This window comes from Perca flavescens, chromosome 1, assembly GCF_004354835.1.
Source record: "Perca flavescens isolate YP-PL-M2 chromosome 1, PFLA_1.0, whole genome shotgun sequence".
In the NCBI taxonomy this organism is placed as follows: Eukaryota; Metazoa; Chordata; class Actinopteri; order Perciformes; family Percidae; genus Perca; species Perca flavescens.
The window spans coordinates 20743847-20771441 of record NC_041331.1 but is presented as its reverse complement, the minus strand read 5'-3'; the positions used below and the strand labels follow the sequence as shown (position 1 = coordinate 20771441).

The window sequence follows — 27595 nt, the reverse complement described above, 5'->3', positions numbered from 1 at the left end:
AAATAACATGCATGCGCATTTGCATCAACAATGGAAGTTTTATTACTTGCACATTTCAATAATCAAGGCAACATGTAAACAAAAGAAAAAAGGATTATGGGTGTTCTGTACAGTGGAGACTCAATGGGGTGGAAGAGATGTCAGCCAGTTTGTACCATCATTCCAGATACGATGCCATCGAAGGCCCTGGAGAATGATAGGTTAACAATTAAAATTAGGAAAATATTAGTGATAGCAAATCTTTCTGAATATCAAGTCGAGGATAAACTCACTTGGACTGAATGGTGTCCCCAGGATTGTGGAATGGGTTGCACATTACATCAGTAAAGGAGTTGTGTAATTTTCTGAACATCTGGAAAAGAACGTTAAAAATGAACAAGCACAGTATTGCATTTACAACCCCATTTGAAAGATTGCTAATTATCTTCAAATGGAAACATGCATCCTCTCCCACACATAGCAGATGAGTGAAATGATAAAATACACTAAGAGGCGCTGTGAAGAAGTTTATAAAGTATGGTGTTCCTTTTTAGCCTATTATAAACTATGAATGTCCGTTTGGGACAAGGCGTAGGCTGGGAGCTTAGGCTACGTTCAGACTGCAGGCAAAAGTGGCCCAGATCTGAATTTTTTTTCAAATCCAATTTAGACCACTTCCATATGTGGCCGCAGTGTCCAAGGCGGATTTGATGCGACTTTTACGTCAATCGACATTTGTCACAATTATGCACCGGCGGGAGTTAGCCCTAGACATAGACAGTAAAATTAAGAACTTGACTAAGCCTACAAAAGAAGATACTTCAATCAAAACTAGAAGGATAACACCGTAACCGCTCCGTTTTTGAAAATATTTGCAGCCAGAACCCTGCAAAAGGCCAAAATAGCCAATTTGGCTCTCTTTCTCTTCATTCTCCTCCTCAGCACCTGCTTATTAATGTTATGGTTGCCATTACACAAACATTTTGAAATAAAAGCGAAAATGCTTACTTGCTCCATAACCTCCCTAGCTTTACTGCAACAGCGTGCTGCGTCTGATTTCTTTTGCGCATGCGGGTCAGTTGGAAATCGCAAACAGTTCACACTGGAATCTGATATAGGCCACATTTTAAAAGGTAATGTGAACAGCCAAACAAATCGGATCTGAGCAAAAAATCCGAATTAAGCATTAAGACTTGCGTTGTGAGCGTAGCCTTACAGGACATTGCGCGCACATCAGTTTGAGATGATCTCAAGACATACTTTTTACTGTGATATAATAACGCACCCCCCCCCACCCATTCCCCTCACACCTTCCATATATACCATTACTAATTTATAATTAAATCTATTTTCCTTTCATATTTTATTGATATTACGTACCTTATCTTTAACTATCTCACTCATACTTGGAATATCACCTGTTACTATATTGTTCAGCATAACATCTTGATACCTATACACTCCTATTACTAGTTTTGATAAGCAGACTGTTACCATTATTTTTTTTTAACTTATTACTTGTTCTTCCCACAATCATTACTCATGGACTTGATGTTACTTGTATCATCAATGTATTCATTTTAGTATCCTTATTTATTTTAATGTTGTATTTTAATTTTGTATCATTTCAAGTTCTTTATTTTTTTCTGTTTATATATTACTATGTACTGTCAAGCAGGAAAGGGTGGGTTTGGAATAGTAAATATTCCAATACATTACAATATTGTAATGTCCATGCTCCAGCATTGCCATCCTGTTTTTACACTGCCCAAAAGAATAAAAAGATTTGGAAAAAGGACAATCAACAAGCACATCACAAATTGTATTGTGGGGTTATGTGTGCATGCACACCCTAAATTCAGATTTCCTGATATTTCTTTGTATAAAACATGATGTGCATGCTTGGTAAGGATTCTGCACTAGGGACAGATTACTAAAATCGCCCAGATAACTGCACTTAGCAAATGTAGAAAAGCTCTTTGTACACGCAAAAAATCAGACAATATTGTAGTTCTGTTGTTTTCTGGAATTAGCTTACATACATTTAGCCATCAGATCATTACAGTGAAACATTGTGGGAGACTGAGATATCACTTTTCCACTGGTTCATAAAATCTAAGACGAGGGATAGGACAACAACGTATAATTCAGCACTTGCACATATATGCCGTATAACTAAATCAATATCCTCACACGGAGAACATTTGTAGATGTGTATTAAACAATACAAATGTGGCTTTTTGCTTGTTGGGCTGTGTTGGACTATGATTAGACATGCAGTAGGATCAATTTAGGCTGAACTTACACTTCTTATTTCATTGTCCCGTAATGATGTATTTGATGAGTCCACAACAATGACAAATTTCACCTTGGAGTTGGTAACATACCCATATCTAGTTCACCAGTCAAGGATATTTGGTTTCCCCTTTAAGATACTATTTACAGTATGTGCAGGGATTCCAGGTCCACTGACTGAGATACCATTTTATTTTATAGCACACATTTTAACAATTCACATACACTTAACATCCAGACATAAACCATTCTACAACAAGAATAAGAGAAATGCATTAGTCTACATGTCAAATATGGCCATATATAAGGACTTCAGCATCTTTCCTGGTTAGTAGAGGTGTGTACATGCATGTATGTTCTTCAGATGTAATAAAGATGTGTAGGCAATCTTGTTAAAAAGACAATCACCCTTAGAGCACACTCTAAACCCTGTTAAAGAATGATGATCTATTTAAAAGATAAGTAAGGCGCCTGGAGCACTTGTCTTGTGGCAGGGTTCCTACACATTTTGACCAATGGATTTCCAGGACTTTCCAATGAATTTAGGCCAAATTTTAATGGTCAAACATTCTGTGAAGTTATGGTATAAAAGATAAAGTAGCCTAATTGTTTTTCTCATTACAGACATGCCATCAGACACGGATAATGTAACTGATATTTATGCTTATGGGGAAATAATGAGTGAATGTATTGTACATGCAGTGTCTTCCTCTTGTCCCCTTTTGGAAAGAATTTAAGAAGAAAAAATTAAACCAATTTCAATGACTTTCAAGTAACCTACTAGGCCTGAAAATAACAATTTTCAAATTCCATTTTCCAATGTTTTCCAGGTTTTTCCAATATAGGAACACTGTTGTGAGGTTTTCCTAACCCTTAACCTTTTCAAAAACAAGGATACACTTTGTAATCTTCAGTGGGATAGAGCAGCCCCAGGTACAGCTCTCTCTGGTCTCCCAAAGATTTGCCCACAGCGGAAATCTTCTCCTCCACCACATCCAGAGAGGTGTGTACTGTGTAGTGAAACTTCAGCTCATTTTGAGTGGGCACACTGCGGATATACAGCGGGTAGTTCTGGGAATGGACATTCAAGAGTACAGGCACACAACAATGAGCCCTTTAAAACACCACACTTAGCTAAACCACTTGCACACAACACAGATGCAGCAAATTGGAACAGCAGCCAAGAATGCTAATGTTGTTAGCTCTAACGTTAGCTCTGTTTAGTTGTTTCAACCTGCTGGGCCTTCTGGCATACGGCAACCGCTGACATTAGCTTAGAGACGATTATATGGATAGGGGCCCTATTTTTAACATTAAAAAAACAGGCTACGGATAAAACCTGGGACGTTTAACAACAGCAGTCATTACCTCTTTTGCGATCACTGCTATACACACCGCCATGTTAGTGTTCCTCCTCTGAGCTGTCAGGTGACACGCTGCATTCAGATACCGTTGGAAAATTTGCAATAAAGACGAAACATGATTTGAGTACGTGCTTTTTATATACTATACATAGCGTGTGTTTAAGCCGTGTTATGTATAGCATTGATTCATTATGAATTAGTTGTAAGTTTGTCATTTTTAATAACTAAAAGTATTTTGTTACATGGTCCAATCTTTTATTCTTTCCGTCCGACTTTCAACAATATGTCGCACGTACAAAATTTCTCAGAAGTCACTGAATGCACCAACTATCAACGAACAATTTTACAGTTATTTACAGTTTAACGATTTAATATATGACGTTACCACAAGTAAAGTCGCAGGTCAACGAAATAAAAATCAATCAAGTTAAAATGAATGTAAAACCCAAATAATTTTAAGAAAAAACACCTCTAAAAGGTATGCGCAACCGTTGCGCTGAAGACCCGCACGAAGTCAAACAAACCAACAAACACTTCCTCGAAGTTGCTGTTGCTCACCTCTATGTTGCTCACATGACCACAGCACAGCGATGCGAGTGATGTCTACTGTAACTCTTACTCTCTTTTGTGCAATAATATGTTGTTCCTTGACAGAAATGCGATCAAATGTTTCATCTCCAAACATTATTATCATGCTCATGGATGACGTAAGTTATTTTCTCATGTGTGTCTTTGTGACTTAAGTTTATCACATCAGCAGCACAGTTCTGTTTGAGCAGTGAATGAGTGAGTGACAGTCCAAAATATGTTTCTCTGTCTCTTTACTTCTCAATTTCCTTTTCTGTCTTTGTCTGTGGGTACTGAGGAGTACCCTGTGTCACTGTGCCATTGAGCATTGCAGCTGTACACAGTAATGTCTCTGCTTGGGTTTCACATTTTTGGGTATAAACTCTCCATTCTTTCCCTCTGCTCTTCAGATGGGTTGGGGGGACTTGGGGGTGTTTGGCCAGCCGTCTAAAGAGACTCCCAACCTGGATGCCATGGCTGCTCAGGGCATGCTGCTTCCAAATTTCTACACTGCAAACCCACTCTGTTCCCCATGTGAGTCAGCTGAAAAAGTTTGATAAAGAACCCAAACCAGCAGTTCCTGTTTTTCAAGCTGTTTAATTCTCTTCACCTACTTCTCTGTTTTTTATTGTCAAATCATTCAAATGTTGAAATAACACCTAATTTATGAACTTTTTAACCAAAGTACTCTGCGACTCTCTGATTTATGTGACATTGGTGCATGCTTGACTCTATTTGTTTGCCAGTAAAAAAATAATTTGCAAAACCAACACACTGAAATCCTAATGACTTTTTTTTTCTTCATTTTAATGACAGCCAGAGCTGCACTTCTCACCGGGAGGCTGCCTGTCAGAAACGGTTTCTACACCACGAATGCCCACGCCAGAAACGGTACACTCTCAGTACATCCCTACTGTGCAAATTATGCAGCTGTAAATTATTTCTTGCAGGTTTCTCATTACTTAGTCTATAATGTACAGTGTGCAAGTAATGGAATGTTTTGTACACCTTTTGACCTTTTCTTTATAGCATACACACCACAGGAGATAGTGGGAGGAATCTCTAAGGATGAGATTTTGATACCTCAGATGCTAAAGAAAAAGGGCTATGTCAGCAAGATAGTTGGCAAGTGGTGAGCTCTTTATGTTTCTGTAATCCAGGTTCCCCTTTTTTAAGAGGTTGATGTTTGTGATGGTGGCTGAATTAATTCCACAAATGAAAGTTATATTTGCATGTTTTAGCCAATTTATTACAAATCATGTATACTTAACATTCATGATGAACATTTTCCACACTATACACTAATTTTGTACTGATTGTTGTCTAGATTTTCGACCAATACTGGTTTTTCATGGCCGATACCGATACCGATTATTAGTAGTTAATTAAACCGATAACAGATATTTGGAACCAATATGCATTTACAGTGAACATTCATAAAGTCAAAATTAAGATTTTGGAATGTTACAAGCTCCAACACAAAACTTAGTTTAAATGTTATAAGCCAGGGGTCTTCAACATTTTTTAAGCCAAAGACCCCTTAACTGAAAGAGAGACAGAGCAGGGACCCCTTACTACACATGTTGTATTAAATTAAGTTGCATATTAAACTGACACAACAATAACGTAGGGTGGCCTAAGGCCTTTATAGATACCTTTTTTGTTATTGCAAAGAATACTAAGCTATTAAAATAAGAATTGTTGGCATGATTTTATAAATCATGTTTTAATGTTAAACATACATGTGTCACAGTGAATCCTTAGGATTACTGTATGTGTGGATAGTAAGCACATCATCATTGTTTTTTTTTCCTTGACAAATATGTTGATTTATATTTGCTAATAATATGTTGGATTCATGTGAAGAAAAATTTAGAGGCCCCCCCTTCAGTAACTGTGAGGACCCCCTAGGGGTCCCAGACCTCCTGTTGAAGATCTGTGTTTTAAGTAATGATTTAATAAATTAGAAACTTTCAACATAATACACAGTAAAAGATAGTCAGATAGTGCTTTGGGTGGGACATTAAGTCAGACTCAGTGGTGAGTGAAACCGACGCAGAGGAACAGACACAGAGCTGTAGTGGAGCCAAAGTAGCACAGTTTTTAATTAATTGTCTTTATCGGTTATAAAACGGCGATACAGATAATCTGCAAACTGCCAAAAAACGGCCCGATAATCGGCCAGGGCCTCTGTAGTAATGCGCTTACGTATGACATCTTTTAAAAAGAATATCTTCCCAAAAGTTGAATTACGTACTGTACTGAAGTAAGTTGAAACCAAGGAGAGCCTAAAGGTAGCAACTGCAAACAAACATGAATATAAGGATGTTTTGCTTTAGAAAATGGTGTATAGTAGTACAAGTATATGCAATTTGTATTAATGGTCTAAATTTAAACATGCAGAATGATGCTTCAGTCACATTGATCTTACAGCGTGTGAGTGCTCTTTGTTTGTCACTACAGGCATCTGGGCCACAGGCCACAGTACCTGCCTCTGGAGAAAGGTTTTGATGAATGGTTTGGCGCACCAGACTGCCACTTTGGCCCTTACAACAGCAGCATCAGACCCAACATCCCTGTCTACAACAACTCTGAGATGCTTGGCAGGTTGTCTCACGCACAAGCACTCAGATATACATAACAGCAGACAGAAACAGAGGCTGAAAATCTATAAAAATCTCCTTTCCCCTGTGACTCAGTGAAATAGTTTGGCTGGCTGCTCCTCTGGATGAGTTGAGTTTCTCCCCTCCTCTTCCTTCACTGTACCAGCTGTGCTTGTGCATTCTATTTTCCGCCCATTTGTTTTCCCCAAAACAGCCATATGTGTATTCAGGGTCATTGAAACTGGCAGCCGGGCGTGTTTTTCGCTTAGCCGTGGGTTTAATCAGCGCTGCATACCTGGGCCCCGGACAGACGTACACACACATATAGACACGTATCCACAGCGGCACACACGCGTCCTCAAGAGACGGCAGGTTGCGTTGGCTGTGTGCGAGGACACCTGGAGGAATTGAAGCGTAAGAAAGAGAGATGCCTGTCACTGCTTCTCTGCTCGCCGAGCCACGCTTCAGCAACACCTCGTAACAGTTCCCTCTGCTCAGCTCTGCTGAGACTTCCAAGATATTTCTTTCACCTAAAATCTCCTGCAAACACAGTCCGCAAGAGGGAAATTTGCTTCTGTTGTCTTAATGATATTGCCTGCACTAGTTTCGGTCAATTTAGAGGGAGATTGAAAGCCCTGACAATACAATCAGGTCATTTTATGCTGTTAAGCAGAGGAGAAATGACATGGTGTGGGTTCAGCAGGTATTCAGATGTGATGATGGCTGACTTATAATGATTTCTTTAATGAATCATGTCAACCCACCTATTTCCAGATACTACGAGGAGTTTAAGATTGACAGGAAGTCTGGAGAGTCCAACCTCACGCAAATGTACTTGCTGGTAAGTTTAGGCTCACCTGTCCTTTCTAAGGCTGTCTCTATCTCAGATGATACAACCCTTTCAGTAGAGCAGAGTATGTTAAGTACACCCCATATGTGTTTCACAGTTTCCTTTTGTAAAGTAATTATTAGAATAGAATAATATAGCTCACCAAATCATAAAAGCACAACAACATACATCATCTATTTAACAAGTTAAAAGACACAGTTAATTAAAATTAATTTTGGCCTTTGATCATTACCGTCCTTTTCACCAGCAGAAGTATTGTTGACTTTTGCACACACTCGTCTTGATTATCTGTGCTGCCTACGTCAGTCAGTCCCTCCCAGTCAGTCCCTAAAGGGTTTAAAAGCCGCATGCAGAGACACACTGCATGCTTGGGAGGTGTACCTTGTCATCACAAGAAGATGGATCTGTCAAGAATGAGCTTAGTAAAGCTCATATTAGCATGTCTTATGGAACCAGACTGGTTTCAGTAGCGCTGTTATTAATGTGGCCGATTGTTTGGAAAATGAAACAAAGGCAAAACATGTTGAGAATTAGTACATTGTATGCAAGCGAGAAAGGGGTTATTTATTTTATACTGCCTTACAGTAGCTGTGTGAATCAAGCTACAGTAAGTCATTCAACATCTGCACTGACAGTGTTGTAACACTCTCTCACACCCCCCTCCTCTACAGGAAGGTCTTGACTTTATACTCCGTCAGACTGAGGACCAGCGGCCCTTCTTCCTCTACTGGGCAGCCGACGCCACTCACGCCCCTGTCTATGCCTCTAAACGCTTCCTAGGGAAGAGCCAACGAGGCCGGTACATTACGTCCTACCTTACTGACTCTTTATTATTTTATTTTATTATTACTCTATTATTGTCCAGCAGATGCATGAGGTTATACACATTAATGTATTTATCATGGCGAGTGATAAAAGCTGTGATTGTGTGTGTTCTGTAGGTATGGTGATGCAGTGATGGAGCTAGACTACAGCGTCGGTCAGATCTTGTCATTGCTGCGGAGTCTGGGCATTGAAAATAATACCTTTGTCTTCTTCACCTCAGACAACGGAGCCGCTCTGATGTCTGGCCCAAAAGAAAGTAGGCACTAAACTCAAATGCGCACACACACACACACACACACACACACACACACACACACACACACACACACACACACACACACACACACACACACACACACACACACACACACACACACTTTTTTCTTTGTGAAACCAAGTAAGTGCATTCTTGTCCAAGACACATGTTCTGCCCTGTATGTCTGTTTGATTTGATACATGAATACATGTGTTTTTGTGCTTCTGATTCATCAGGCGGGAGCAACGGGCCGTTCCTCTGCGGGAAGGAGACGACATTTGAAGGGGGCATGAGGGAGCCTGCCATTGCCTGGTGGCCTGGGCACATTAAAGGAGGCACGGTGAGAATAACCCCGTGATTTAAAGCTTTTACCAAATAAAGCCAATACGATCATTCACTTAATCCCTACCATCTTCTCTAGAGACTAGACTTTGATTTAGGATTTCTTTTTTTCAGTTTTTCCTCTAGCATTGTTGCCGGTCCTCAATGTTCTGCCTATCAACAGGTACCAGGAGCTGATATGTTCTCTGTAAAGCTGCAGGCGGTTCACAGTACTGTAATGCAAGATTGAGAGTAAAGGAATAATTATTTCACTAATCCTCTCTTTTGAATGATTGTTGCTTTTTGTTTCATTTGTGTATCATTTAGCACTTTACATGCGCACACTCTGACCTACTGGTGCTGCAACCACTTAATCTTCACTATATTTAACTTCTATCGAGTGATTGAGCTCCAGAAACAGTAAAGATAAACTGTGTGATTGCGGCCACGAAGCGTGTAGGCGCTTTTTTCCACTGTTTCCTCAAATATTTTTTGGCTGGAATTAAATTCCCCAAACTCTCTCTTTCCTCTCTCCCCCTCCCAAATTTAACCCCCCACCCACACCGTGATCCTCTAAGCCTGTGCGTTCTGCAAATGACTTTTAATTGTATTAGGGGCAGCTGTGACACGGGGCTGTGACGCAGAGGGATTTGGTGGAGGAGCGAGCGGAGGCTGCAGTCTGCAGTAAGCCTTGCCCCTGGCTCATCTCACAGGGGTGTGCTGGGGCCTGATAGCACAGCAGAGTAGCGAGGGAGAGGGGGATTGGGAGCGTCTTAAGCGGCTAATCTGTTTGTGTGTTTGCTGAGGTTGGATTGAGCCGTAATGAGGACTTCAGTATCTGAATATGCCAGGCGCTCAGGATAAAGAAACTGTGGGGGGTGGGGTGGGGGTGTACAGGGAGGGAAGCAAGGAAGAAGTAAAAGTGGTTGGTGTAGAAAAGAGAAAAGGGGGAGTGCTAAAGACACTGGCACTACCACACTGCCAGGAACGTTGTTGTGCTCACAGGGCTTTGCTGCACCTGTGCCATTCTTTGTAAAGTGTGTCTGTGTATGAATGTGCAAGTGTGCAGAACAGAAACATCTGTTCTGCACATATATATATATATATATATATATATATATATATATATATATATATGTATATGTATATGTATATGTGTATGTATGTATATGTTTTTGTATGTACGGTATGTTGGATTATTTCTATATGTGACAGATAACTTTCTAGACCAGTGGAAGACACACGTGTGTGTGTGTGTGTGTGTGTGTGTGTGTGTGTGTGTGTGTGTGTGTGTGTGTGTGTGTGTGTGTGTGTGTGTGTGTGTGTGTGTGTGTGTGTGTGTGTGTGTGTGTGTGTGTGTGTGTGTGTGTGTGCGCCAAACCTTAATGCACATGTTTTAACGTAAAGTAAAAGTGGCTGGTGTAGAAAAGAGAAAAGGGGGAGTGCTAAAGACACTGGCACTACCACACTGCCAGGAACGTTGTTGTGCTCACAGGGCTTTGCTGCACCTGTGCCATTCTTTGTAATTGACCAGTGTGTCTGTGTATGAATGTGCAAGTGTGCAGAACAGAAACATCTGTTTATTTTTTGTTTGATTCTACATGCATGTGTATATATATATATATATATATATATATATATGAAGAACACCACAAAACACGTGTGTGTGTGTGTGTGTGTGTGTGTGCGCCAAACCTTAATGCACATGTTTTAACACGTGTGTGTGTATTTGCAGTTGTGGCTTGGTTGTAAGAATGAGAGAAAGAAATAGATCCTCCCTGAAGCTCTCTGGGGTTGTGATGACAAAGCTGCTTTGTTGGAGCTACTGTACTCTACAGCTCTGGGAGGGAGGACAGACCAGACACAGGGTTGCCCCCGCTCTTGTTTTGCAGTCTTCTGAAATCTCTGTTGATCTGTGCATTGAAAATTCTACAGGCTCATTGAGCAAAATGCTGGAGACAACAAACAGCCATGCAAGCCTTTGTTAAAAGGGGATTTCAGGAGGTTTATTGTACTAACTGAGCACAGATGTGTCTTTACAGTATTAAGAGGAGGGGACAAATTTTGTGGGGGGATTGGTAATAGAAAGATCACTTTGTCTTAAACAGACAAAAATCCCTTTATCTGTGAATGCATTGGAGTGATGAAACTCAAGTAATTGTGTGAATGTTCAGGAAATTGTTGTCAATTAGTTATTCACTTCTATTTAGGAGGATGGAAGGAGGTGTACTGGAATGAAGGAGCGTGGTTGGTTTGAAGCAGGTGCAGATTCAGCATTCTCTCAGTGCCTGAGGGGGGGCGAGGGGGCAGGGTGATGAGGGGTGGTGGCTGTAGGAACAAAGATGGGGAGGCGAGTGGGGTGTGTCGGCCCCACAACGTTGTTGAGCGTCACAATCCCTTTTGTTGTTTTTTTTTTTATTAGGCAGCAGACACACAGGCAGAGTGGCAGAGACGGGGATAGAAGCTCTGCCTTCTCAGATAGCCACCATCACCACTAACAACACAGAAAGAAATGAGAGAAAGAGTGTGACATTAATAGAGAGCGATGAGTCAGTCAAAAAAGAGGAAGAACAAAGGGTGGCGAAAGAATGAAGTTCAGCGTTGACTGCAAAGGAGGGCAGAGCTAATAAATGAAATAAAAGATGGCAACTCCTGAGATAAATTCCTCTGTCAGAGCAGTCTGAGACTGAAAGTTTAGTTTTTTTTGGTAACTAAATGCCAGTTTTGCTTCTTCTTGTGTCCTTTTGTCCTGTCTTCTTTAATGGTGTGTTTGTCTGTGTGTGAGGGGAACTTTAAAAAAAAAAAAGAAAAATTAAGTGAAGGACTAAATCAGAGAGAGAGAGAGAGAAAGAGAGACTGGATGTGCAGATAGATCATGGAATGCATTGCAAAGCCCTTTCTGTGGCTGGTTCTGTGGATACAGAAGAAAGGGGAATTCATTTCAGTGCTAAGGAGCTTGTGTGTGTAAGTGTGTGTGTGTAAGTGTGTCTGTGTCTGGATGTGTGCTGGCAGCCGATAGGAGCACAGCGGCACATGGCGGTGCAGCTGCAGAGGCCTGATAGCGCTATCTGATTGTGAGCATGCCGTCTCCCTCTAAGGCTCGCTCAGGAGAGAATGGAACGGAAGATCAAGGATGACAACGAAAAAATGTCATTTTATCTGAAAATAGTTCAAAGTTTATAAATAAAATAAAGCCTTTCACTGGGACTGGGAGAAGGAGATAAAACTCCAGCTCGCTCCAGCTCCAGCCGCCTGCTTGCCCAGGCCTTGTCCTCTCCCTACTTTCTCTCCTCTTTTTTTTCCCCCCAGCCTCCCCACCCCCAAAAAAAAATCATTTAGAAGGAGAGGCATTTTGGAGGCTCTATAATAAACCTGCAAGCAGAGATTAGAGAGGAGACTGGAGAAATGCAACTCTTTTCTACATGTGTAAACACAACAATACATATAAACATCCTATCATGACTATGTATTGTTTCCTTGTCAGTGGTCATTAAGAAAATCCAGTGTAAAAGAGCAAGCTTGTAGTTTTCCTAGAGCATAAAACAGTTAATTCTTGATTTGCGAGCTTGTAATTATTTGTCACTGATGGCAGAAAAAGAACAAGCAAATTCGCTAAGGGATAGGTGTGTGTGTGTGTGTGTGTGTGTGTGTGTGTGTGTGTGTGTGTGTGTGTGTGTGTGTGTGTGTGTGTGTGTGTGTGTGTGTGTGTGTGTGTGTGTGTGTGTGTGTGTGTGTGGTCCTTGAGGTCCTTGAGAGGACACTTGGCCAGTTACTTTAACGTTATTTACTTTTTCCAACTCGCAGGCTGTGTGTAATGGCTTCTCATACTGGAGATAGTGATTGTGGTTTTTGATTTCTTTGTCCTTTTCTAGGTGAATTTCCAGTTAGCCAATGTGATGGACCTGTTCACCACCAGTCTGGCTATGGCCGGCATCAGCCCTCCTGATGACAGAGCTCTGGATGGACTGGACCTGACGCCAGTCCTGCTAAACTGGCCACACACACTCCAAAACAGGCGAGTACATACACACACACACACACACACTCTTATGGAATTTTTCCAGTTGTCTAGAGATTTGTGGCCTTTTCATTGGGACCAAGATCCCTTCATTTTTCAGAACACTTTATTTTTCATGATCACATCCCTGAGTAGTGAGCAGTGTTATGACTTTTCCTGTAACGTTATCATCAGGTCAACATTGTGTTTATGACCAAATGCCTGCAAAACTAAACTAAAACTGGCATTCCCATCAACCTCAGCTACACTTTGTGTTATAATATGCTAATGTGCTACACTAAGATGGTGAACATGGTAAACATTAAACCTGCTAAACATCAGCATGCTAAAGTTGGCATTTAGTTAAGTACAGCCCCACAGAGCCGATAGTATGTCTGTGGACTCTTAATGTTATTGTGTCATGTAAGTGAAGAGAACTGAGAATTTCCGATGATTTGAGTAATTTTTAGGGAGTTAGAAAATGAATGGATGGTAAAGCGTTGACTCAAGTGTAAGCATGCCAAGATAAAATATCTTAAAAAAAAGAAGAATCCAATTTGGTCCAAATTCACTTTGGAAGAAACTAATCTGAAACAAATACTTCTCACTCTTCTCATTCTCAACAGGCCAATCTTCTATTACCGTGGGAATGAGCTGATGGCTGTGAGGCTTGGACAATACAAGGCACACTACTGGACCTGGAGCAACTCATGGGAAGAGTTTAAAAACGTAAGAGTCCCTTTTAACACAGCATTTCTGTCCCATCTCTGTTTCCACAGTTCTTGATTTGCACTGCCACATCCTCCTTCTTTGTCTCTCCTAATCTGACTCAAACACACACTTTCACTGTTGGAGTTATCTTGAAAATGGCTCATCAGTTGACTGCTGTGTACATCAGAGCGTAATGAATATTAATGAAGATCCCCCACATAAGCAAACTTACATCATTCATCAACCAGTTGACTTGTTTGTTCTGACTCCAGTGGAGATTTTCTTCCTCTCCATTTACATACCGACATTCCCTGCTGTAGACTTGTTCTTTTGGCACCACGGAGCTCAAAAGAAAGAAAGAAAGAGCCAGATGCCAGCAGTATCTCTCGGCCGTAATTACATCAACTCTGTGCTGATTAAATGTATCAGGAGAAATGTGAAATGTGACACTTGAGAAGCAGGATAGTGTGGTCCTGCTTTCTCTCCTATGTCCATAAAAACATGTCCTCCTGTCCTCCCATCATGGCTCTGCTTTTCCTGTGATCCAGTTTGTTTTATGCCCCATCGGTTGCTTAAATTGCTCTCTCCTTCAGGGCCGCTGAATCAATAGCAGCCTCCTTTATCAACTCATGTGAACTGAAGTGGAACTTCACAAATAATAGCGTCTGATTGCCTGTGAGTTGCCTATCGATTGGTGTGTGCGTGCACATGAGAAAAAGAGAAAGGACGAGAGAAAACATGTACACGTATGTTCAGTTCTACCTAAAGATGTGGATGCCTGTGTGTGTTTTCTGGAGCGACTGTTGAGCTCCTTCGGCTCCTTCGAGGGGAAGTTAAATATGGTTGAATACTTAAACTGTATCCCATGGAACACATAGTACATTTTACAAACATGAAAAATGTTAACAAACTGACTTATTGAGCTCTTTCACCCAGTCACAGATGTAACGCATGAAATGTTTGGAAAATGAGCTTGATGAGGAAAAGGTCCTGTTTCAAGGTCCTTGTTTAGACCTTCTCTTTCAGGAATAACATGGATTAATGATCATTTCAAAATTATCTGGACCCTTAAAACCCTGATATAGGCTTCAGTTAAATCCGTTTTGCTATAGAAATACACATTCAAACCCCCATTTTACTGAGAAAAAAAGTCATGTTTTTCTGCTTGCTCTTCAGCTTTGGTAATACTTTAAAATAAAATAATTTGTTTTTTCTTGGCCCATGCTAAGGAAATAAACAAGGAAAGATGTGTGTCTGTGAAGAACGCAATTACAGGTTAATAGCTAGGAGACATATCGCTCTGTCCTGGCTGTGTTCATGCAGCTCAGCCATGAGGAAAATGAGAAATTTCACAGGCTTAAATGGCTCTCATCAAACTGGCAGTGTAGTGATGTTTATATTGCGAAATATAGTTTGTTGTGACTGTGGCTCCTTTGTATCTGGATTGCTGAGTAACTTGTAATACGGAGCTCTGTGGCAGCTGGGATAGGTTTTTTTTAACCTTGTTGAAAGCTTCACAAAGTGATGAATAAAAACTGAGAAATTAGTTGTTTCCCAGACACCTGTTAGTCCTACACTGGTTACTTATTTCATCAATTTCAGCATCAATTGTGTTGCAGGAATTGTCATGAGATAGACTGTGTGCAGAGTACCTCCTGCTCTTGACTCTAGATTGGAACTCATGACATTAATGCACCTATGCTTGCTAAACAGCACCTGGTTCACTGACTTCAGGGCCAAAAGCGAGAACATACATTACAGCAGTTTGCAGAACATAAAGACAACCTCAACATTTAGCGAATGGTCCATAGATCAACTGCAATTTTTACATGTCTGTCGTATTCATGAAGTACAAAGTAGATATGTTTACAGTATATGTGGTTTTAAATATTCAGCCACAATCTACATGAAGTGATTATTCTCTTTCCAAAGCATACTTTTTCCTTTTTTAATGAAAATAGACAGACTATTTCTTTTTCCAAAATCAATCCTGCCACTGCTGGATGCTCATGCACCTTATCTTGTAATAGCGACTGCTCTGCTCCAGTTTGAAAGCAGCCTAGTTGTATCCATAGCATTAATGTCAGGGGAGATATGGAGTTCTTGCTGTTATGTGTTGGGTACGAGAGACCGAGTCAGAGAGACACACAGCAGGCTTTTTGGCTGCTCCTTTGGGATGAGATTTTTTTTTTTTTATTCTTTTCTGCATTTCTAAGCTTTTGGCTTCAAAAGACACGACAAGTCTGGATCAGAGGATGCTCTGCGGGACGGGGGGTATCCCTCTCTTGTCTCTCTTCTATATGTATTTTTGAGGTGCTCTGTTGAGCGATCTCAGAGGGGGGCAGCAACAGTGCCTTACAGATGAATGCTTTTTCAATATTAGTTGTGCTCATCAAAAAGTGTGTGTGTGTGTGTGTGTGTGTGTGTGTGTGTGTGTGTGTGTGTGCGTGAGCGTGTGTGTGAGGGGGCAAATCTCCAGGGGGTTCTGGAGGAGTGAGTGTGGTTCAATCAGGCTGCCATCACTGCCAGGCTCAGAAGAATGGAGTCAGGGAGCACGAGCGAAGGCGTCGAGAGATGAAGAGGGGAGGCAGCACAAGGAAAAAAAAGTCTTCTATTTTGCCAGTGACTTGAACCCCTTCATGATGTACCAAGAGTAGCTGTATAAACAGCACAACAGATTGGAAGACAATATGCATATACGCCATACCACGTTGAAATAAACAAGCTCAGAGTAGCGGTGGCGGCTGCAAGCCTTTATCTAATTTAAACATCAAGATCTCTTTAGCTGAATTCAGTTTTTCTTAATTGCACATGATATAACACACAGATTACAACTAAAACATCTAAAATAATCAAATATAGACTACTGAAAATGACCAAAAGAGTAAACACAAATATCCCATGGGACTGACCTTAAATATTGTGTTAGGTTGCTCTGTAGAGAAAGGATGAGCTTTGTCACCAAAACATGCCAGCTCTGCTCTTTCCTTTGGTGGGTTGCACTTTTATTCCAGCATACTGTACATACAGAAGACCGGGCCACAGGATTCAGGTTGAATGCGGAAATGTTCTCAGTGGTGTGAAAATAACCAATCAACTATGGCTACAACCCTTCCAGTCACCTATATGTTCATTTTCTACCTGTAATAGTCTATATTCCTGTACTGTGTGGGACAAATCCGTTAAATCACATCAGATTTACATCAACAATTATCATGGTCTGGTGTCTGCATATGGGCTGTAAGGGACGTGTGAAATGGCGACCAGATTAAACCTGATGAGATTTGACTTCGTTGACGGCAGTTTTCTTCTAATGAGCCGTCAAATTTCCACTCAGCTGCCCAGCAAAACGCCACAATATGGATCAGCTTGTTGAATTTTACTTTGAGCTGGGAATGCTGATCTACTGCTCAGGGCACATTCATGTCTGTTCAATAATCAATACCTATTTCCTAAATGAATGAAAAAATAAAGTGCGTGTGAGGCATGTGGCGATGAACCAATACTGATCGAATTATCAGAGAATCTGCAGCTCCCCTTGGAGCTTTATTTGCTCAGCTTGTGTCCATTTTATTTCTATGGTTTTATCAAATTAGAAAAATAACTAATATGTTCTTTAACAGACAGTAAACAAACACATAACATATTTAACACCACCTAAATTAAAAATTAGAAACTGCATAATATGCCGCAATAGACTCATATAAATTAAATATTTATATAAATTTAAAACCAAATATCCTAATACTTTTAAATTATTATAACACCATTTTATCTAATTTGAAATCCAATACAATGATATTAGATCCCAAATGTGGTACAGTAGATGCCATGCTACCAAACTGTAGACACCACTTTTACCAACCTGGACATATAGCTTGAATAGACAGCAGGCTGTTATTAGAAGAATGTAATGCCATATCGGGCATAGCATTTAGTTAGACAAAACCCTGAAAGCTCAGAAGACAATACATTTATTTGTTTCACTTTCTTATGTGTCATTTGCCAGAAACTAAGTCAAATCTCATCAGGTTTAATCTGGTCGCCACTTCACACGTCCCTTACAGCCCATATGCAGACACCAGACCATGATAATTGTTGATGTAAATCTGATGTGATTTAACGGATATGTCCCACACAGTACAGGAATATATACTATTACAGGTAGAAAATGAACATATAGGCGACTGGAAGGGTTGTAGCCATAGTTGATTGTAACCACAGGGAAGATTGTATTTTCACGTTTTTGTCCCTGAACTAACGTTATCTCTTTGTTATGCTACTAGGGAGCTGCAAATTTTCTGATAATTCAGTGTTTGTTCATCGCCACATCATGCAAACCTCTGACATCGCAGGCTATTAATTATACCCAATATGAGATATTAATGTGCCCATTGAGCAGTAGGTCTATATCAGCATAATTCCCAGCCCAAAGTAAAATGCAACGAGCTGATTCATTGCGCTTGGCAGCTGAGTGGAAATGGACACACGAAGGAATGGAGGAAGAAAGGTTTTGCAAGGAAAACATGTTGCGTGGGAATGCAAAACACATTGCGAGAGAACGCGAAACGTAGAAAATAGTGACATCCGGCGGAATTTTCATCCGCATCGAAGCAATCCCGGAAGTGGAACGTTGTGGATAGACTATCAACTTAAGGAATGCTCCTACCTGGCCGCTGGATTACGAGTGTGCTTTTCAGCCTCCTTTTAATGACACAATTATAAGACAATCTTGAGATTTTCTTCAAATTAGGAAATACATTAACATCAATATGTATCTGTTCTAGTGAAAAACAAAAAAAGGTTTGTGTCTTTTTGTGTGATTTCTCTTACAGGGCATCAACTTCTGTCCAGGTCAAGAGGTCCAAGGTGTGACTACTCACGACCAGAAAGAGCACACACTGCAGCCAATCATTTTCCACCTGGGGCAGGATCCTGGGGAAAAGTTCCCCATCAGGTTAGTTCCATTGATGTGTTATTAGACCTGGATGCAATGTCCATTTCTACGAGAGTTGTACAGTGGCGCATCTGCCAAAAAAGTTTCTAAGCTTCCGGGTTTACTTCTTTGATATGTGACGCACTCAGCCCATAGACTTTACATTGTGGTGACATCACAGGCTTTTAAATCACTTTTCTCGACTTGAGGGGAGTTTTTCAAATATAAAAAGTCCATGGATTAAAAATTCTGAATAGAAAGAGTCATAACCGACCGTTTTACAGACGTCTTTTTACCATGGTAGCCTATGGGGAAAATCCTTTCTGGGTTGCAGGGTCATTTTTCGTTGCAATACTGCGAGTGACTTTTCTCGTATTGCGACTGGACCAATTTGGGGATTATTAAATTCCTCTGACTGTAGTTCCTGTAACTCTTTCAGCTCCTACTTCAGGGCAGGGACTTTTCGCTTTTTTCCTTTTCCACATAGGAACCCTTAGTGACCTAGCAACGTCTGAAACACAAACAGTACATATTCTTCGCTGTCTGTTGCAATTCACCTACGTATGCTAACTCATAAGACCAACATCACGCGTTCAACCAGCTAATTGTTAATGCTAGTTAAACCTACCCGTCGTTTCGTTTGCCTGTTGCGCTCTGCTCTTCTATCTTCTTCCATCATATTAATTAGGATCATCTTACGCTGGAGCCTTCATCTTATGTGTTTCTCTGTTAAGTACTCCAGCCTATTCTTTAAACGCCGCCGTTCGAACTCGAGGATCCCGGCAAGGCACAACAGGAACATTCCGATGGCCTCCTCCATGCTGGTTTGTTGTTGTATGTGGTGCTGAAGTCAAGGGACGACTCTATAAAGACCGTTGCCGTGCTTGTGTGCGTCACTCCCTTACCCCTCCTACCAGTTCCTGTGGCCACTTGGCCAGTGCAATTGCAAATGGAAAAAACGGTTTTAGGGGAGAGTAGTTAGTAGAACTGTTTAGAAGTGGACTGTTCCTATAACTACGTTCTTGTAACTACTTGGTTGGAAAGAGGCTTATGTGGGGGCCTGGTTATTTCCCTGAAAACCTCCACTCTGCTTATAGCTAATCTCCAGTAGGTAGTATAAAAGAGGAAAAAAATGAGAGAGGGAGTCAACCAGGTCCAGGAACAAGTGAAGAGATGTTAGAAAATGAACTGGAGAGGGATGAGAGCAGGAAAGCAGTTTGCCTGTTGGTAGCGCAGAATGTGTATGAGATCAATGCTGATTCAGTGGCATGAAAAAGATGGATTGATCCGCTCAGCCAGAGCGCGCCTGATTACACCCATCTCTTTGTGATTGCAAACAGCTCCTTAAAGATCACTATCTGGCCCTCAAACCCTCCGGTGCACCCCTGCAGGTTAAAATTGCAAGATAAATTGTTCAGGTCTAAATTGAGAGGGAGTGCTGTTTAATAGAGTTTTGTGTGTCTCTGCCTTCGCTCAGAGGAGAGTTAAGAATTGCAGAGAGAATAGAGTGACGCCAGAGGACACAGACAGCCAAGGCTGAACTAATACTATTACTAAATAAGGGTGCAAAGATAGATGAGCGTTGTCTTATACTGCGTACTGTCAATGCAGAATATTTATATGATCTTTTTTTTAAATAAAGGACGCAAGCTGATGCCATGACTAATACATTAAGATAAAACCGCTTTTATGAGAGAATATTCCTTTTGTGCTCAGTGTTCGCTTTGGCTCCCTCCTGCCATAAAACCTTTTAGATTGACCTTTCTTTTTCTTCCTTCTGCAGCTCTTCCTCTCACATTCTGCTCCGGCCTCATCTCCTCTTTGCCTCCTGCTCAAACTCCTTTCAGTTCTGAAGTGAGATTGGATGATAAAACATTAATGTTGTTTTTCAATTGCCCACCTTTTAGCCTCGCTGTAAAAAAAAAAAGAAGCTAAAACCAATCAATACGCAGCCATGTGTTGTGCTGAGTGCTAGATGTGCAAACACACACCAAAAACGCACACTCATTTTTCACCTCTGCCGTTCAATTTGTCTATGAAGTCACTCCGCCCACGACACCCAGCTGCTTGACCTCTTCACTGTCCATGCACTGTTCTTCTATCCACTATAATCTGCAACATTCATTCCCCTTCCTCTCCAAATGTTTTACCTTGTTACTTCTCTCTCTCCACCTATTGCTGGGCACCTCAGCTCACTTCTCACCACTCAGCTGCTGTCCCTCTGCATCCACATCCACTGGGACTGTTCTCCTCCATCCTAGTTAAGTGTGTGTGTCTGTGTGTGCACTTGTGTATGTGTGCGTTTTGTCCGTGTACTCCTCGGTCCCCCAGCTGGACTGGCTGCCTGGCCAACATTAATCTCTGTCTGCACCTAAAGAGCCACTTAAGATGATGTAGGGCCTGTCTGCACACATACCTTCACTACTGTCGCAGGATGTGATATAGCAAAGAGCACACACACACACACACACACACACACACACACACACACACAAAATCAAGTCCAGAACAGTCACCAATAAAAACATATAGATTATAAGAATATTATTATGCAATCTAGGAAAGCATGTGGGAACAAAAATATGGTAGTTTTTAGTTTCTAGTTGTTTTTCTTTTGTTTTATAACAAACAGAGGCCTAGCCAAATTTGATTAGAGTTTGTGGTCCATCTGTTCAGGACGAAGCACAAACCCAACCGGGTCTGCATCTACCCAACTCGGCGAGTTTGGATCCCCTTTTGGATTCATTCAAAGCCTTCTGCTGCCTTCCACTTCGCCCTCCTCTGTGACCAAAGGCCCGGAGGTTAACACATCCTACTTTCACACCACCTACCTCAGCTCACGTCCCCAGAGCCCCGGTCATCCAGAGTGTAGTCCCAGCCTTAACACTGCAGGCAGCCCTGCACAGTCTGGCCTCATCTGCTGCCTGCCACCAAGCTCTTGTGTCCCCAATCAATAGTCCTTACTAAAGTGCTCAATTTCCACCGGGGTGGAGAAGGTGGTGGAGGGGAGGGGTAGGAAGGGCAGATGCATTTGATTGTCTCCTCAATTCCCCCACCTTCTGCTGTGTGGTGGTTTTGTGTGCGTGTGTGTGTGTGTGTGTGTTATGAATCAGTAATCAGAGTGGTGACACACCTGAGCAATGCCCCTATCCCCCTTGGGTGCCATACATTATAAATCAAAAGGCTCCATTTGCATACAGCCTGCTTATTATTCCAGATTTTGTCTCTACTTCAGTAAGCTAAGGGTTATAATCATGATAATGAGCTGTGCTGACTTTGGGCTTTTTATTATTTGTTTGCAAAGGGGGGCATAAACAAATGATATTATTAGTTTTTGATTTAGAGGTCTGCAGTGTAAGATTTTCAGTGCATAGACAAAACAATAGAAAAGTTAATGTCTTATGCAAGCTTCTTAGTGCATGGCATGCTTTGCTTGCAGACTTATATGGAGGAATGGAATACTTATAGCAGTCTGATAAATCTCCCTTACATTTATTTCTATTAAGTTCCTTAATCACTTAACACAAAATGAATCGCGGCAATCAGTAGCGGCCACAGATACGAGGGGAATGAAATATCCGTCTTGCCGATCCAGATCGGGCAAAAGCAGAATTTGCGAGTTTAGATAGCTGAGGCAGTTTAATCTAAATGTCTGATTTTTAACCAAGGGAGGTAATCCAGTTTTTCCGTATCAGCCGGGGTCACAATGCGTAGCTAGTTAGCTTATGACGAATGTGGCACACCAGGAGAGAGACTAATTGTAGCCGGTGCAATACCAGTCGAGTAATTGTAGGGCAAAGTAAAGACTGAGATTATCAAGGAAAGGAGCAGGTGCTGGCTGATGGAGGAAGCCTTGCTGCCCTGTGGGAGATCCAAGAGGGAGGGTAGGTGTGAGCTGGACAGGGCCTGGGGTTATTACTCTAATTGACACTTCACCTCACACACATGCACATGTTCCCCAGGGGCCAATCAGAGGGCTGGGTTTGCAGGGGAGGGAGGATAGAAGGCTGGCACAGGTGCTGCCGGCGAGTGTTTCAGGGGTGTAATTGCACTGCTGATATTTGTCTATCTGTGTGTCACGCCACCAGACGCCCACTCCCACAGCACACACACACACACACGCACACACGTGTGCACACACAGACCATTAACCCTACAGGTCCTATTGAAAGCAGCGTTCCTTTGAAAGCCTTCGGGCCCCCTGTGTTTTACACACTGAATATAATAATGCACAGAGGTGCTTGGGCTCACTGGTGTCCAACAGCAGTAATTGAGAGACAGGGGATGGGATAGGGGTTACATAGTTCACCCTGCTGAGTGCACTTTCCCAAAGGGTGCCCGAGTGGACAGCGTGTGTGTGTGTGTGTGTGTGTTTTTTTGTCGTTAAAAGCTACAGCACGCCCCCTCTCTGATATAATGAGTTAAGATTGGATTGGATACATGTGCGCAGTGCATTCACTAAAATACTTCACAAAAAGGCACACATTTAAATATTATGTTCACTTGTGTGTATGTGTGTGTGTTCTTGTGTGTGGTTGTGTGTTAGGCTTTGTAATTCAGAAATTAAAACAGATTAAGAGTAAAAACAGATTGTGTGTTTGCATCGATGTGGGTATGCACTAAGCATTAACATATAGGGAAACAACAACCGTGTATGAGGAAGCGTGTGTGTGTATATTTACATGTATGTGACCAGTAGATCGATTATAACTCATTTAGTGTCTTCGTTGTTGTGCCATTGTTTCAATTTTTTAAATTGATCTCAGTATTAGTCAATTAGTCAATTGACAGAAAAATAATCGACTACTTTAAAAATCGATTAATTGTCAGTGTAATTTTTCATGCAAAAAATGCCAAACATCCGTTGGTTCTTGCTTCTAAATCGTGTGAGGATTTGCTGCCAGTCTTTGTCATGTATCATTGTAAATCTTTGGGTTTTGGACTTTTGGCCAGACAAAACGAGACATCTGAAGACGTCATCTTAGGCTTTGGGAAATTGTGATGGATATGTTTTTTTTACTATTTTTTGACATTTCATTTTGATTAGTCCAAAAACTAATGGATAATGAAACTAATTGTTAGTTGCAGCCTTACTGACCATGGGTATTGTGTGTTTGCAGTGTTTTGACTAAGGAGTACCAGGATGTGCTGAGCAGGATCTCTCCAGTTGTGGAGCAGCATAAGAAGACCCTGGTGCCGGGCGTTCCCCAGCTCAACATGTGTGACTTGGCGGTGATGGTGAGTTTTACATAACATAAATATCATGATGCACTTTATTGGTGAAATTGCAAAAATTAATAATTATGTTGTAAATAGGCTTTGTTGTATGTGTCCCAATAAATCCAAAGCCAGTTCAGTCTGCAAAGCAGATACTGTATGTTTCTGTTCACAGCCTTATCTGTTCTCTGTTCTCTCCATCACACTTGTATATCAGATAAATAAATACAATAAAATAAATTGATAAAGCTTTTATGAAAAAAAACTGGGAATCAATAAAAGTCTCTAAATAGAGATCTTTTCTCACTCGCTCTCTGTTTACAGTCTGTCTGAGCCTATAGACGATTCATGTTTCACTTGGAACAGATTTAGCTTTTATTTTCACATTCATTTATCTAACCTGCTCCAGAATGTGTATCATGTTTGGTGGAAGCATAGATTATCACCTCAATCAGGACCCTTTCTCCTAAATTATGTCTGTGTAATACTTTTGTGAAGAAAAACAAAACATCTCCTTAAGGATTATTTAAAGGAGCTAAATTGAGCAATTGCTTTGTCCACCCCAAAGCACCACAGCTTGTGAGCTCTGGATTCATTTGTGGCATAGCACTGCCCCCTTGTGGTAAAGAAAATAAACCCAATTTTAAGTAGGGTTAGAATAAATAATGTTGGGCGCTGTCTGTAATCTAATGTCTTATCCTGTGTCATGCTCATATGGATCTTTTTTATTTTTATTTTTTTATCTTGTATCTTAAGCATTATCCACATATTGAACTTCAACTGAAATTTGACCAGTTTAATATTTGGTCTTTTAAGATATGTTTCTGACTAAAGTTCATACTGGAAACAATTGTGCAGTGTGAAACCTAGTCTGTAATATCACCACTCAATGATGAACTGATGGTTTTATAAATAAATTCTGCTAAATATAATACAATTACATGAACTAGCAATGCATAACACTTACTTACACTAACTAATGTATCCCTACATTATTGTTCCAATAAGTTAACCTTGTCTTGTGCTGAATCTTAAACATAGTGGGACAATATTTATTTAATGGCACATGACAGGACATAAAACAGTAATACATCTTCCTGTAAACAACTAATATCTCTGATAACATCATATTCTTGTGCATACTGTTATGGCCGCTCTCTGTTACAGAATTGGGCCCCTGCAGGCTGTGAGAAGTTAGGAAAGTGTCTCAAAGTGCCCAAGTCTGAGCCCTGGAAGTGTGACTGGCCACACTGAGACGATGAGGAAGCAAAACCTGAAGATGTGCCTTTCTACAGAACAACAGACAACCCTATTATTTAAAAGGATATGTTTCTGAATTCTTTCTTTTCTGGTTGATGTACAATGTTAAAGAGAAGGTCATGGGGTAAACCAAGGGAATAATGTTGATATAACAACATTACATTGATTATGCAAATAGCTTTTTACAGCTGTGATTTTAATGAGCCAACACAAGTTCTACCTATTCTGAAAAAATGCTGCATTAAGAGCCACTGGTTTAAGTCAGGACTCCTTAATGTGGAGCAGATAGGGAAATGTATTTTTTTTTTTATCTAAGGTAATAAATTATATCATGCTGGATTATTGGATTAATATTGTATCTGTGTATACTGCAAAATGTGGTTTTTAATAAAAAGATTTGTATTACTTTGTATCATAACTATTTTTGGGACTGTTAACCAAACTGTTTCTATTCAGTTGGACATATTACTGGCAGGCCCTGACAGAGCACACTTTACATAGTGTAAGTCTTGTTTCACTTTTTCAGTAGTAGTGTCAAGTAGCTGTTGCTGTGAAAATATTACGCATATTCTCACTAACAGTCATTTCCTAAACCGTACAGCTGAAAGGAAATCGCTAGTTTCCGGAAACAGACAGAGTGAGCTGTCTTTCACAAATTAACTCATATCATCATGTCAGAGGACCATAATGGAACAACAACCATGGAGGTGGACACTACTTTTATCAAATCCAAGAGGGGGATCTTGAAAGTGGCAGAGATGGTGAGACAATCTGCACATCACCAAAAGTGTGAAACATTTTTAATTTTTCAGCAAAAAGTACTTAAAGAGCTAAGATGTGTCCTGTACACATTACAAAGGGTGTTAACCCTTTAGATGAGGCAATAACGGTCACAAAGTTGCACATCACAAATTTGCTTTATATGTTAGTTAATGTAGAACTAGTTTGTTGATAGAAGTGACCAAGATTAACAAACCAAGAACATTTTAGAGGCTGAAAGAGCAACAGGATCAGTTTTCAGAAATGTGATGTGGAAACATTAGCGGAGACTCAGTTCCTCTTTTTTTCTACATAAACTGGGATGTGCAACATGTTGTATGAAGGAAGGCAAATGAGTGAATCAGAAGAACTGATGTGCTGGTCTCTGCCCGAAGTTTAAATGCACAAGGTTGTAGAATTAGAATTTTCTATTATTGCATTAACCATGTTTCTGTGTGTTGGGTCTCTTTCTCTGCTTTAGGGGACTCTGCTTGTGGCATTTGTGTCTTTCGCTGTAGCATCCACACCCAGGTACATTGCAGCCACACTGTTGGAGCTTGTGATCACTTCCCTCCTGTTGGCGCTGTACATGTTCAAAGTCAACAAGAGGCTGACTTTCTTCTTTTGGCCTCTCATTGTGGGTGGTGTTTTACAGAACATGCAAGTTTTAGCCAATACTATACATGTGCATTTCTTTTAAGTTCTTAAGTTCTTTGTTCTTTTCTTCTCTTCAGGATGTTTTTAATTCAGTGTTTGCAGCTGTCTATTTTATTGTCTTGAGCCTGGTGGCATTGACTACATACACTGTCACAGGCACACTGGTTGGAGGGGTGAGACATATTTATTTTTCTTTAATCTATAATGGCAGTCTCAGTTATGTGGGCCCATATTTATATGTGGATTTTAGTTTAACCCTATACTGTGCTGTAGCCCAACAATATGAAGTGTGAAGATGTAGCTTCTCTCTCTCTCTCTCTCTCTCTCTCTCTCTCTCTCTCTCTCTCTCTCTCTCTCTCTCTCTCTCTCTCTCTCACACACACACACACACACACACACACATAGACTTGCATGTATTTCCTGAAGACTTACCCTAACCACAACCACAACTTGCCTAACCCTAACCTTCACCTTCACCACTGACCCAAAAATCAACTTTTCCCCAATTGCACACACATAGTCCTCAATTAACTGATCTTTAGTTGGACCCTGGATGTGATGACATGTATAGTGATGCATTTATTTTGAAACCTGCTCTTTATTTGCAGATAGTTGGTTTAATGTCAGCTGGGCTGCTGTGCGTGGACAGCTACATGCTTTTCAAAAACATCACATTCAACAATCGAAGAAGTGAAACCCAGGATCAAGACAACCAATGACTAAATCAATTACATGACATGAATACAGTATACTTTGTGAGCAGTTCAAATCCATACCACTGATTAATTTCCTTTAAAGTTATTGTAAGGCTGTACTCTGGACAATGATTCAGAGTTCCAGGATTCAGCATATTTCAGATTCCAACTGTATTCAAATTGGTGCTGCAACTTATTTTTGAAAGATGTTTTTCGATATTTTAAATTGACAGAAATCTAATGTACACAACAAATATCAATAAAGATTTTTTTTTTCTTTGCCTTGTGACATCATAAGTTGGA

The 27595-nt window shown here is 40.7% G+C and overlaps 3 protein-coding genes across 4 annotated transcripts; 2 read left to right on the top strand and 1 right to left on the bottom strand.

The window, feature by feature from the left end:
• Positions 1 to 18: 18 nt before the first annotated feature.
• On the bottom strand, positions 19 to 4125 carry trappc2l (trafficking protein particle complex subunit 2L). 2 transcript variants are annotated; one of them, XM_028573032.1, is made up of 6 exons: positions 4108 to 4125; positions 3643 to 3710; positions 3173 to 3345; positions 2285 to 2372; positions 273 to 352; positions 19 to 186 (listed from the first exon to the last, which is right to left on the bottom strand). In XM_028573032.1, exons 2-6 carry the CDS (start codon positions 3673 to 3675, stop codon positions 141 to 143), a joined length of 420 nt encoding a protein of 139 aa, XP_028428833.1. In that variant the 5' UTR covers positions 3676 to 3710; positions 4108 to 4125; the 3' UTR covers positions 19 to 140. The 2 variants fall into 2 exon arrangements, with proteins under 2 accessions (XP_028428833.1, XP_028428826.1); XM_028573025.1 differs by lacking the exon at positions 4108 to 4125 and having other exon boundaries at positions 3643 to 3732.
• galns (galactosamine (N-acetyl)-6-sulfatase) lies at positions 4032 to 25591 on the top strand. Its single transcript, XM_028573004.1, has 14 exons — positions 4032 to 4345; positions 4616 to 4739; positions 5022 to 5096; positions 5235 to 5337; positions 6669 to 6812; positions 7583 to 7649; positions 8330 to 8457; positions 8600 to 8739; positions 8976 to 9079; positions 12933 to 13075; positions 13684 to 13786; positions 18604 to 18725; positions 23825 to 23942; positions 25089 to 25591. Exons 1-14 carry the CDS (start codon positions 4229 to 4231, stop codon positions 25173 to 25175), a joined length of 1575 nt encoding a protein of 524 aa, XP_028428805.1. The 5' UTR covers positions 4032 to 4228; the 3' UTR covers positions 25176 to 25591.
• Positions 25592 to 25785: 194 nt separating this feature from the next.
• Positions 25786 to 27581, top strand: cklf (chemokine like factor). Its single transcript, XM_028583965.1, has 4 exons — positions 25786 to 25942; positions 26422 to 26577; positions 26675 to 26770; positions 27206 to 27581. Exons 1-4 carry the CDS (start codon positions 25853 to 25855, stop codon positions 27314 to 27316), a joined length of 453 nt encoding a protein of 150 aa, XP_028439766.1. The 5' UTR covers positions 25786 to 25852; the 3' UTR covers positions 27317 to 27581.
• Positions 27582 to 27595: the final 14 nt, after the last annotated feature.

What these genes read in the sequence shown, in the direction of transcription:
- trappc2l (XM_028573032.1), bottom strand. Translation starts at nt 3,675, where the DNA reads ATGGCGGTGTGTATAGCAGTGATCGCAAAAGAG. An exon ending in TAGCAGTGATCGCAAAAGAG is followed by an intron (nt 3,346 to 3,642) that starts GTAATGACTGCT and finishes GTCCATTCCCAG; the next exon opens with AACTACCCGCTGTATATCCG. An exon ending in GGGGACACCATTCAGTCCAA is followed by an intron (nt 187 to 272) that starts GTGAGTTTATCC and finishes ATCATTCTCCAG; the next exon opens with GGCCTTCGATGGCATCGTAT.
- galns (XM_028573004.1), top strand. Translation starts at nt 4,229, where the DNA reads ATGCGAGTGATGTCTACTGTAACTCTTACTCTCTTTTGTGCAATAATA. An exon ending in AACTCTGAGATGCTTGGCAG is followed by an intron (nt 6,813 to 7,582) that starts GTTGTCTCACGC and finishes ACCTATTTCCAG; the next exon opens with ATACTACGAGGAGTTTAAGA. An exon ending in GGGGAAAAGTTCCCCATCAG is followed by an intron (nt 18,726 to 23,824) that starts GTTAGTTCCATT and finishes GTGTGTTTGCAG; the next exon opens with TGTTTTGACTAAGGAGTACC.
- cklf (XM_028583965.1), top strand. Translation starts at nt 25,853, where the DNA reads ATGTCAGAGGACCATAATGGAACAACAACCATGGAGGTGGACACTACT. An exon ending in TCTTGAAAGTGGCAGAGATG is followed by an intron (nt 25,943 to 26,421) that starts GTGAGACAATCT and finishes TCTCTGCTTTAG; the next exon opens with GGGACTCTGCTTGTGGCATT. An exon ending in CAGGCACACTGGTTGGAGGG is followed by an intron (nt 26,771 to 27,205) that starts GTGAGACATATT and finishes CTTTATTTGCAG; the next exon opens with ATAGTTGGTTTAATGTCAGC.